This window comes from Elephas maximus, chromosome 22 (genome assembly GCF_024166365.1).
Source record: "Elephas maximus indicus isolate mEleMax1 chromosome 22, mEleMax1 primary haplotype, whole genome shotgun sequence".
In the NCBI taxonomy this organism is placed as follows: domain Eukaryota; kingdom Metazoa; phylum Chordata; class Mammalia; order Proboscidea; family Elephantidae; genus Elephas; species Elephas maximus.
In genome coordinates, this window is record NC_064840.1 from 45,655,766 (window position 1) to 45,668,219 (window position 12,454).

The following is a 12,454-nucleotide window of genomic DNA, read 5'->3' on the forward strand; positions in this document are numbered from 1 at the left end:
ACAAAACAGGTGGCTTTCTTTGGAAAACTAGAAGCCTGAACAAATTATGATACTGTGGAAAACAAAAAGATGAAAAAACTTTGCCTTCCTCTCTAAAAGGCCATTATACCGTCAGTTTCTGGTGCTGTTTAACATATCTGTTTTCAATATTTTTGACTGGAGGCTGATTTTGTGCCATATTAATGTGTTGAATACTGTGATTATTTCATTAAAAGCTGTTTAGCCTCTTAAATGTGTAATTTTTTCCAAGCTTTGCTACAGTTCTAGTCCTTCCAGGGGCTGGACAGATGTGGCAGACTGCCAGAGCTCACTGATGTCCGCATTCTGCTCTTCTTCCTGGCACATGGTGACACTTCCTAGGCCCCTGGTATGGCCATGTGACTCAGTTCCAGCCAGTGGAATGTGAGCAGAAGAAAGGTGTGCTATGCTCCAGGGCCCACACAAACCTCCCACGCTTGACTCTCCCTCTCTTTTCCAGCTGAATGGGTTGGACCTTGAGGAAGGATACTCAAGCCTGTACAGAGGAGGAGACTGTGGAGAGAGCCCACTCTGACTTGCATTGGACTATAGTGCAAGCGAGAAGCAAACTTTGTGTTAGACCACTGAAGAGTTTGGGGTTGCTTGTTACAGTAGTTAGTCTACCCCAACTAGTACAGTGGGGTCTAAGCAAACAAACTAAAGCAACAGATAATCAAAACTCATTGCTGTTCAGTCAATTCTGACTCATAGCAACCCTACAGGACAGAGTAGAACTAGGATTTCCAAGGCTTTTTTTTTTTTTTTAATCTTTACGAGAGCAGACTGACACATCTTTCTCCCACAGAGAAGCTGGTGGGTTCGAACTGTCGACCTTTCAGTTAACCACTGCACCACCGGGGCTCCTTCTATATAATGAAAGCACCCTCTTCTTCCTAGGAAAGTATATATTACCAACTTTGTAATGGAAATAAATTGACCATAATAGGAGTCATATTATAGAAATTCATTTGCAACAATTCTATTTGGCTGTATCTAAAACTATTACAAGGAGCCCTCATGGCACAGTGGCTAAGTTCTTGGCTGCAGGCCCACAGGTCAGTGGTATGAACTCACCAGCCACTCAACAGCAGAAAAATGCGGCAGTCTGCTCCCCTAAAGATTGCAGCCTTAGAAACCCTATGGGGCAGTTCTACTCTGTCCTATAGGGTCACTAGGAGTCGTAAATTGACTCGAAGGCAACAGGTTCAATGGGTAAAACTATTACAAGCTGGTGTTTCAAACTGGAATTTTCTTTCAAGATTCACAAGTTATTTTGCTCAAGAAAACACCAGGCTAAAATTGCACAAACCATTTTACAGATTACAATCTGTTTTTTGAACTATGTCCCAGAGTCTTCCCTTTAGCACTTGGCAAAGTTCTTTTTAAATTTTACACTCCTTGTATTAAAAATTGTTGTAGTGTTTATGCCCAATCAAATGATTCTAATTAGGCTTAACATAGATCCTAATTAAAAGGCTCGCTCTTGATACTTCAAATTTCACTCAACTGAGAAGCTCGGCAAATATATGTACTTTCTCCTCCTATAAACTCTATTTTAATAAAATTACCATAAAGTCAGCAAACAGGAAAGATCTATTAACAACCCAGTTTGGTTTACATGAGGATTCAGTGTGCTGGCAAAGCATCTGGAGGGCAATGCAACAGCACCCTGAAACCCTGGGCTCAGTTGGGGATCCCCATGAGTTCACTGCCTCAGCTGTTAAATTTGGGGTGTGGTTAGAAAGGGTGAAGCATGGATGTTTGTAGCTGTTTCTTCTCAGAAGAATGGTGAGACCTTAGCTCACTTACTTTGGACATGTTATCAGGAAAAGACAATCGCTAGAAAAGGATACCATGTTTGGTAAAACAGAGGGTCAGCCAAAACAAGGGAAACCCCCATGAGACAGCCTGACACAACAGCGGCAACAATGGACTCAAACATGCCAATGATCATGAAGATGACACAGGGCTGGGCAACATTTCATTCTGTTACATATAATGTCACCACGAGTCAGAACCAACTCAATGGCAACTAATAACAGTGAGATGGGGTAGTAAAGCAGCTCTGATCAAGGTCAAATGAAAATATTTTGAAACTGGCTGGATACTCAAGCATGAACAGTATTACGAGAATGAACCCCGTCCATAGTGTTAAGACCCCAGGTTAGTTACATTCCAGACCCCAGCTCCAAGCAAAGCACCCTCACTTCCCATCACTACCAGAGATTACCAGAGATCTAAATGTACCTTCTTATTAAGAGTTCACTCCCTTCACAAATACCCAGGATTACAGGAAGGATTGTAGTGATATTGGCCAACAGCTTTCACTACCAGAAAGTCCTTTCTTACTATCAAAAATCCTACTCATCCTTTGATGCTCACTTCATGTTGTGAACCTTTGTGGTTGCTGCCTCTCCCCTCACAGAGCCCATTCCGAGCACTCTGGGCACTGCTGTCAATTACAGCCTCATTCTGGGATGTATAAGCAAGAAACAAAGTTTGTGTTAAGCCACTGAAATTCTGGGGCAGTTTGTTACAGCAGTTACACCTTGGTTATGAATGTGTTTCTCTGGTCACTAGACTATGAAATTCCTGAGTCAGAGAAGATACTACATTTAATTCAGTATTTCTTGCTGTTCCTAGCAAATAGTAAGTACTCAATACGTATCTGTGGGGTTATCCTCCAAGGACGGGGGCAGTGTGGTTCAGTGACAGAATTATCACCTGTCACGCAGGAGACCCGAGTTCGATTTCCAGCCGATAAACTTCACGTGCAGCCACCACCTGTCTGTCAGTGGAGGCTTGTGTGTTGCTGTGACGCTGAAGAGGTTTCAGTGGGCTTCCAGCCTAAGACAGACTAGGAAGAAAGGCCTAGCAGCGGTCTGCCTCGGAAACTCAGCCAATGGAAATTCCATGGATCACAAAAGTCTGACCAGCAACCCATTACGGGATGGCGCAGGACCAGACACCATTTTGTTCCGTTGTGCATGGGGTCACCATGAGTCAGGGCATCTAATAACAATCATCTCCAGGGCAGCAGCTCCGCCCATGAGTGTCCACAGCCAGCACGCACACCTGAGGTCACCCCCCCTCCTCTTCATTGTTGTTAGGTGCCATCGAGTCAACTTCTGACTCAGAGCAACCCTATGTGAACTGCACCACAGGGTTTCCCCGGGTGTAACAGTTGGAAGGGCAGATCACCAGGTCCTTCACCCACTGAGCCACTGGGTAGATTCGAACTGCCAACCTTTTGGTTAGCAGCCAAGTGCTTAATCATATGAGCCACCAGGGCTCTTTTCCTCCTCTTCATTAGCTACCATTTTTTGAGCCATTGGGTGGTGTCAGGTACTGTGCCTTGTGGTTCATATACAGTATTTCTTTTAATCTTCACAAGAACCTTATGAGGAAGGCATTACTGTCATCTCATTCTAAGGTGTGTACAGTGAGGCTCAGAGTGCGTAAGAACCTTACCCCAGGTCATGAAATCAGTAATTGGCAAAGGTAGGATTCAAACTAGGTATATCTGACTCCAAAGCTTGTCCTCTTTACCACATGACTATGCTGCCATGTTTTACTTAGAGGTGACCCACAGCTTTAAGTCACTTCCATTTAAATAGGTCCAATGACAAATGAGGAGAGAGCCCAATGTGAACCAGTGAAGAAGTTCTAAAGCTCATGCTCTGTATGAGCAGGCTGGGTTAGACCTCCCTGGCCAGGTCAGGAGTCACGGCCCCCTCTGCACGTGGCCCTGTCTTAGCACTGACTACTCTGCATTTTAATTACTTTTTCCACTCTTTATCCTCACTGTGGGGCCCTTGAGGAGAGGTATGCCTTGCTTATCACTGTATCCCTAGTACCTGACCTGTGTGTATCACAAAGCAAGTGTTCAATAAATACCTATTCAATGAAAAAAATGTTCTCCCCAAACACAGACCAGACACTCACATGCATTAGCACCCCATGTCACTCAAAACCCCATATGGTCTCTTGTTCTGTGGGGGCTTGACCATATCGGTCATAACGCTTTACAAAATCTAAGGCCAGGTCCATGTCTTCTGCCAATTTCTGAGGAATGACACTTGTTTGGGAAATGCTGTTTTCCCTTTAAGTGGGAATGTTCAACTGACCTTAATATTTGAGAAATGTCTCTGCTGGGAAGAGTGGTGGGGTGGTCACGTTAGGTGACCTGTTCAGTGAGTACTAAGTTGATTGAAAGACAGTGCTTACCTTTATTGGCACATACCCATGGCTCATGTCACTTGGCTTGCATGCGGTTGGTAGAGGGGTTGTGGTGCTGAGAAGCTGAAAATACAAAAGGTACAGTGAGAGAGATGGCTGCAGCTTCGTTCTATGAAGAGTTCTCATGGTGAGTTTACAAAACTTGAGAACTCTGGCACTAGAAGAGACCTCAGAGACCATCTTTGGGACTCCCAAGTCCCACTGGTGACTGACTAGTTGGTCACCAATCCATTTCCCCTTGTTCTTGGGCACATAGCTAGACTACATTTCCCAGCTCTCCTTTCAGTTTGGTGGAATCATGTGACTGAGTACTGGCCAATGGAACGCAGACAGAAGAATAATGAGCCTGGCCAGTAAAGCCTCCCGCAAGCTTCTCTACATTCTCTTTCCCCCATCTTCCAGCTGGTGTCTGGCATGACCTTGGAAACCATACGTGGAAGACAGTGGGTCCTCCATCAACCTGGGTATCTGAATGACTGCGTGAAGCAAAGCTCCCAGGTCACCACCAATGGAACATGATAAAAGCAAAAATTAAATAGCACTTGTTTTGAACCACTAAGATTTCTGCACTTTAACTAATACAATTCCTTTCTATAGGAGTTCCTCACATGGTCACCCAAGCTCATACTGGACACTGCCAGGAATGGAAAGCTCACGAGGCAGCCATTCCATTATGGCATGGCTCTGTTGAAAGGCTTCTCCTTCCAGTCAGCCCAAATCTAACTCCCTGTGCCTTCCACCTGCAGGTCCCAGTTCTATGCCCTGGAGACACAGAGGGTTTAGACTAACCCCTCTGTCTTAGTCATCTAGTGCTGCTATAACAGAAATACCACAAGTGGATGGCTTTAATAAGCAGAAATGTATTCTCACAGAATTTAGGAAGCTAGAAGTCTGAACTCAGGGCGCCAGCCCCAGGTGAAGGCTTTCTCTCTCTGTCGGCTCACAGTTTAATAGGAAGGTCTTTGTCTCCTTTCAATATCTGTCGGCCTGGCATTCCTTAGAAATCTCCATGTGCTTGCAATCAATATTCCCCTGGGTCTAGGAGGTTCTCAGCACAGGGACCTGAGGTCCAAAGAATGCGCTCTGCTCCTGGCTTTTCTTTCTTGATGATAATGAGGTCCCTCTCTCTCTGCTTGCTTCTTTCTCCTTTTAACTCTTATAAGATAAAAGGTGAAGCAGGCCACACCCCAGGGAAATTCTTCTTACACCAGATCAGGGTTGTGACTTGAGTAAGGGTGTTACATCCCACCCTGATCCTCTTTAACATAACCTAATCTTGCCTCATTAACCACAGGCAGATATTAGGATTTATAACACATAGAACAATTACATCGCAACACAAAATGGAGGACAACCACACAATCATGGCCTAGCCAAGCAGATAAACATTTTGGGGACACAATTCAATCCATGACACGCTGTTTACACAACATCTAAGTAGACAGGAACATTCCTGCACAACGAGTTCTTAAGGATGGCTCTGTAACTTATTGGTGTCAGTTTCCCTGAGGCAAAAATAACCAAGGACAGGATGCCAGATACAGATAGGTGAACACTGTGTTACAACCAAAACCTGTTGTTGGACATGTTAGTGAATCCTACTGTTAAATTTCTTGTCTTTAGTCCTGAAGGTGCGACCTAAGAAAGAAACGGCTCTCCTTACTTACCCAGTGATTTTTAAAATGAGGTAAACTATAAATTTTACCTCCCTTTTAAACATCAGAGAGCGTGCTGGGATCAAAGAAGGGGATCAGAAGGTGAGTCAAGAGAGGACCCAGGGTCTGGCAGGAGGGACTCAGCATGGTGGGGATGGGGTGGCAATGAGTCCTTTTTTTTAATCTGACCTTAGGGTCCTCCCCCAGAGATGCCTCTAGCTTCCTAGGCCACAAACCAAGGGATGTCCTACAGCTTCCAGGGGTGGGGAAGGTGGTGGTATTCTACCTGAATGATTCTGTTTGTTCCTACAGTTTACAGACTGTTCACGACCGAGTTCCACAGCCTCCTGTGAGGCAAGAGTAAAGCTTTTCCCTGTTTAAAAAGGAGTGGTTCCCGTTTTTCCTTTTATCTTCCCCATACTCCTGAGAAGAGAGGTGGGACACGGTTTTCTTTCCCTATTTTACAGGCCAGGTATAAAGACCTACCCCAATTCTAGAGATAAGCTACCTGTGGCTCAGATGTGACAAGGTGACAAAGTAGTGTGTGCGAGAGACCAGACAAGGCCATGGATGCTCTGATTCCGAGGCCACTGCACCTTCCTCTCTGCTGCGTGAGGCTTCTAGACTTTCAGAGGACAAGTCTGGGCAAGATGCTTTGAGATCGTGAAGTCACTACATGTACATCTTATTCAGTAAAGAAGCAAAGTAAATTGTCCCCTTTGAGAAACGGCTGGGAAGTCTTGGGCACTGTGCAAGCCTGACGGAGTATGTGGCGCCTCCCTCCCTCCTCCCCCACGTGCTGACATTTGCCAGGGCGCTGCTCTACTGAAAAGGCTTGTGCAACTCAGTCCCTCCTAGACTCGACTAACATCACACTGATCTTAGACAGACTCAAAAGAATGAGGTGTCTCAGCTCTGGTGGAGCAGCTCATCCTCTGGCAGCTCCCTAGGCCACTGTTAAGGGCTTTCCATCCTTGTGTGTGACACTTGCAACATTTACTGCAGAAGCTCCCTTCTGGACCCCCCGAGGGAGTGACCACAGCGGAACAAAAATGCTCACTGCTTGAGTGACAGGCCAGTCCAGGCCAGGGTGGACGTATGCTTTGCCGCACTGATGTAGGTCTATCAGGTAAATTCTCAACAGACCACCAGTTGCCATCAAGTCGATTCCAACTCATGGCGACCCCAGGTATGTCAGAGTAGAACTCTGCTCCATAGTGTTTTCAATGGCTGATTTTTTTTCAGAAATTCTCAATAGTTACTTTAAAAAATAAGGTTGGAAGGAGCCCTGGTGGAGCAATGGTTAAGCGTTCAGCTACTAACTGAAAGGTTGGCAGTTCAAACCCCCCCAGTGGCTCCACTTGAGAAAGACCTGGTGATTTACTTCTGTAAAGATTACAGCCAAGAAAACCCTATGGCGCAGTTCTACTCTATCCCATGGGGTCATTATGAGTCAGAATTGACTCAAAGGCACCCAACAGCAGCAACAACAATTGGGAGACAGTGCTCATTCTGACTTCATACGGTTATTATCAGGAATAACTGAGCTAATACATGCAGAGTGGTTAGAATTTGTTGTGCTGAGGTTAGCTAAAAAGAAAAAAATAATAAGGTTGAGATGGCTTTGAAAGCCACCATCCTTGTCTTGGTTCCTGGATTCTGGTACTAAGACTATATACGTCCTTGCTCTCAGAGCTTCTGTTCCTTGTGAGCTGGGTGAAGGGAAAGAAATTGCCTTCAGTGTCCCAAGACACCATGCTGATGCCATGATGAGTGTGATGGGTGATGGCAGTCCATCTGAGAGGTGCCCTTGGAACCACGACCAATGACCTTCACATACACTGAGTTATCCTCTCACCTATCTTGCCTCTTATGTACATAAACTACATATGAGTTACTGGAAATTCAGGTCAGCTCAGACTTAAAATTACCTGCATGCCGGTTACTTTTTCCAGTTCTCTCAGGGCTGCATCGGTGTCTTGGACAAGGATGGTGGTCATGCCCAAATCACGGACTGGCTTCAGATTAGCCTCAGTGTCATCTAAGAAAACAACCTGAGCCCAAAATAGCATGTATACTAGTATTACCTCTATAAAAGACAAATGCGTGCACGAGGGAAAATAACCATTAAAATGCTAACAGTAGTTATTTTAGGATGATGAAATTACAAATGATTTTCCTTCAGCATAATTATTCATTTTTAAAATTAAAAATATTTTACTACATAAGTGTATATATATAAACACACAGATAAATAAACATGTCCCCACATACACTTATTTATTTCAGCCTAAATCCTGAAACAGCAAGATCAAAAGACAATATAAACGTGTCCAGATAACACTGAAATTCACCTGGAAAAATCTACATGTTATGAATAGGCAAAAAAAAAAAATGTCTGGAAGAGAACAGTAATGAGGGCAGATAAGAAAACAAATCATGAAGCTATAAAAGGTTGAATAGTTTGGTACTACAAAACAAACAGACCCAAATACAAATGAGAATTTAGCTTATAATAAAGGTGTCAAGCCCAAACAGTGAGGAAGAACGATGTGGGTCTGACCAGTTAACTGTTTGGGGGGGGAGGAAATGGATCCTCATTTCACATCTTATCCCAAAATAGATTCCAGACAAATCAAAGATTTAAAAGTAAGTAAAGATCCTGAAATTAGCAGAAGAAAGCATGGGTGAATTTATTTAAAATCTTGGAAAAGGGCAGGCCTAGAATTATGAACTGCTCATCTAATCCAAACTCTGGAAATAAAAAGACTGTTATATTTAAGAACCTCCTTAAATTCAAAGCATTGACAGAAAGCATATCGCAAGCGTTGAGAAGGGCAGAAGCGAAGTCCAAGAGGAGAAACGGACTGCCGTGACAAGGAGTGCCAATGACTGGAGTTCTCAGGGTTTGACCTAACAGCCTGTGGGAGAGGTGGAGTCAGCAAGAAAGCGTCAGAAATGTCAGGGAAAGGAATTTAAACTTGGTCCAATCGCCTTTTCGAAAATTAGAGGAACAAGACAAAAACAGTGTGTTAGATTAAGTAGTCTGGAGACGGTATGAAAGGCAGGATCTAGGGCTGTAGTGCTGACTGGTAGGAGACTGCTGCAGTTCTGAATTCTATCACTCCTCATTCTTTGGTGGGGTGATCAGGACTACTCTGTAGCCTTGGCAAAGTCTCCCAAGGTCCCGCTTCTTCCTAAGTAAACAGAGACAGCTGGACTAGCAGCTTTCTACGATGCCTGTTTTAACCAAGATTCTGTAAGAGCCACAGAAACGGGCCAGATGGTAAGGCTTCCTGGACTAAAAGGATGTGTGATAGTCCTTTGGAAGAAGTCCTAGTCTGGATGAAGCAGAACCTTCCACTGGACATAGAAATGTCCTGCTAGGCACTTTACCTTACCCCACCCCCTCAAATTCTCTTTGGCTTCAATATCTCTGGTACATTCTTACTGACCTAAAGGCAACTTCTACTTACCTCATTGGGGTTGGCCTGCAAGGTGTCCAGTACCAACTTGTAAATCTGAGGCTCAGGCTTGGCCATTCCAGCATGACATGACTCTATCAGGAAATCGAAGTGCAGCCTCAGTTCACTCATCAGCTGGGCCAGGCTGCCTCTCTGGGCACTATCAACCAGCCAGTTATTGGTGAGGATGCAGGTTGTAAATCCTGAATGAGAAGTCACCAGTGAATCGTAGAACCTTGCTCTGAGAAGCTCAAAATGCCCCACAGGCAGCCCCTAAAATGGAGCCAGGTGGGGTCTTGCTCACTTACATCGATCTCCTGGTATCCAGCTTCTCAAGTGACAAACTGAAAAAGAATCATCTTGGCCTATATGCATCTCCTGACACGAGACCTGAAAATGACCTAAGTGTACACATTAAAGGCTTTCAGAAGCCCAGATTAAAACACTATGGTCCCTTAATCCCTTACAATTGAGCATCAAAGCATTTTGACATTCATCAGCTCATCTGATCCGCACCACCTTTTGGGTAGGCAGGGCGTATCTCACTATCCCAGATCTGCAGATGAGGAAACAGAAACTGAGACAAGTCATGGCCTGCCCAGAGTCACACAGTGAGTGTGAAGCAGAACCAGGCCTCGGGCCCGGGCCTGCAGACTTCCACTTCAGTGCTCCTGCCACTGTGCCATATTATGGCAAAGTCTGCTCTGCTATATTTCAAACACCTGCAGTGGTTTCGCGGCCTGCTTCCCCCTGCCAAAACTAGAGAAATGAAAACAGAGAATCTCCTGGCTTTATCTGCTTAACAAGTGAGGGCAAGAACCAGGCAATGCCTGAAACAAGACACAGGTGAGTCTACAGTGATACTAATATGAGTGAGAAATTAGGGAAGTGGATGGTTTAGCCACAACCTGGGCAAGTCTACTGGGGAGAGGGTAGAATGGTTTTAATGTGCGTAAAAGGACAAGCCGGACACTGACACCAAACAGCTGCCTATTGGACAAATATGATCTCATGTCCTAGACCTTTGGCATCATTTGAACCTGTGTCAGCCAGCTCATAGCTCACCCACTCTGACCCCCAGAGGCCTGAAAATATTATAGTTGCTTAAACGGCCTTGTTTTTTCATCACTGTGACAAGAGGTTGGGACAAGAGTTTCTTTCAGGTCATTACTAGTCCCATCTGGTCATCAGGAGAAATTCTGCTGACAAGGCAGTCACTGGTTTAAATTCCTTTATTAAATACAATTCCTTCATTTTTACAGCTATTTTGATAATGCTGGTTTTTCTTTTTTGTCATTTGATAAAACTTACCCTGGAGTCAGGTTTTAAGAATGGCTTTCCATCAAGTCAGAGAAGATCTGGGATCTCAGAACACATTTACCTGTATATTGACCTAAACTCCACCCCCCACACCAAGGATTCCAATGTAGTCGGGTCAGAGTGACTGATATTTGAACCTTACCCTTCTTTCTGAGAGTGAGAGCTGCCTGAAAGATAGGGCGGTTGATCTTTCTTGCTGAAATCGCCTTCCCAAATATTTGATTTATAGAGAAATTCTCTGGGAGGCAGATTCCAGAGGCCTCAGAATGTTTCCTGCAATCTTCTTCCATGAGAGGCACCCACTGTAAAAGTGAATTGATAGGGAGCTGTATATTAGTACAACCACTTAGAAAAGTTTTACAATATTGATTAAATCTGAACATATGCATTGCCCAACAATGCCGCTGACACACGCCCAATGGAAATATCAACTATGTTCACCAAAAGGCGTGTACAAAAATGTTCACAGCAGCACAATTCACAAGAGTCCCAAACTGCCCACTAGTAGCAGAATAGATAGGTTGAGGTATATATTTATACACTATCACAGCAGCAGTCTTTGGAACAGTCCCAAACTGGAAACTACCCACACATTCATCAATAGCAGAATGAATGAATAGACTATGGCATATTTACATGATAAAATACTATGCAACAAATACTATATGCAATAACATGAACAAATATCATAAATGTAACATTGAAAAAAAGATGTCAGATATACGAGAGTTCATCTGCAGATTCTGTTTCTATGAAGTACAAAAATCAGGCAAAACTGACACACACGGTTAGAAGCCATTGGGATGGCAGTTACTCTTGCAGGGGTAGTGGCTAGAAGGGGCAGAGAGGGGCGTCTACAATGCTCTAATGTTTTTATTTCTTGATCTGGGTGCTGGTGACACAGGTATACCATATTTTTACACAAATAACGTTCACATTATATGTTTTTTTCCAGCCACGCAACCCCCAACCTTGCTATTTTCGTGAGTGAGCTATCTTCACGTTACATGTGTGACTGCGTTATTTACATGGGCGTGTTATTTGCAGAAAAAATACAGTACTCAGTTTGTGAAAATTCATCAGGCTGTACGCTTTTGTGTACTCTTCTGTTTATACAGTATACATAAATAAAAAGGTAAAAAAAAAAAAAGATGACATTAATTCCCAAGATATGACTTTCTTAAAGACAAATCATGTGTATCAGGATATAATTTGTTTTTTCAGGCCTCTTCCTCTAGCCATGCGAGTTTCCTAGAAGCTACACAGACTATTAAAAAAAAAAAAAAACTAGAAGCCACTAAAAGAGTCTGAATGGATGCGAGTTCTCATAGCAATTACTAGACTCACTCTATAATCCCTAAATTCCCCTGAAAGTATGTAACACTTCCTCCTTACCTTCCAAAAAAAAATCACTGCTGATGTTTTATCAACTAAATCATGACGAATGCTTATTCCTAACAATATCATTACAGTTTTCAGTCACCAACTGCCACAAGGTGTGCGTGTGCACACACAGGCGCATGCACGTTTTAAGGTGACTGCAGTTAATCAGGAAACCCTGGTGGCGTAGTGGTTAAGTGCTATGGCTGCTAACCAAAAGGTCGGCAGTTCGAATCTGCCAGGCGCTCCTTGGAAACTCTGTGGGGCAGTTCTACTCTGTTCTATAGGGTTGCTATGAGTCTGAATCGACTCGACGGCACTGGGTTTCTTTGCAGTTAATCACACCCCCACATTAACACCACCTTTGCCATCATAGTA

At 43.9% G+C, this 12,454-nt stretch overlaps 1 protein-coding gene across 2 annotated transcripts in view; it reads right to left on the minus strand.

Annotated features, from left to right (window-relative positions):
• The window catches only part of EPHX2 (epoxide hydrolase 2), a 79,405-nt gene that overhangs the window by 50,250 nt on the left and 16,701 nt on the right, over positions 1 to 12,454 (minus strand). For both annotated transcript variants that reach the window (XM_049865693.1, XM_049865694.1), the window contains 4 exons: positions 10,839 to 10,998; positions 9,389 to 9,579; positions 7,844 to 7,966; positions 4,246 to 4,320 (listed from right to left, as the gene is read on the minus strand). In XM_049865693.1, the coding sequence (XP_049721650.1) occupies positions 4,246 to 4,320; positions 7,844 to 7,966; positions 9,389 to 9,579; positions 10,839 to 10,998 (549 nt within the window). The remainder of the gene's footprint in view (positions 1 to 4,245; positions 4,321 to 7,843; positions 7,967 to 9,388; positions 9,580 to 10,838; positions 10,999 to 12,454) is intronic.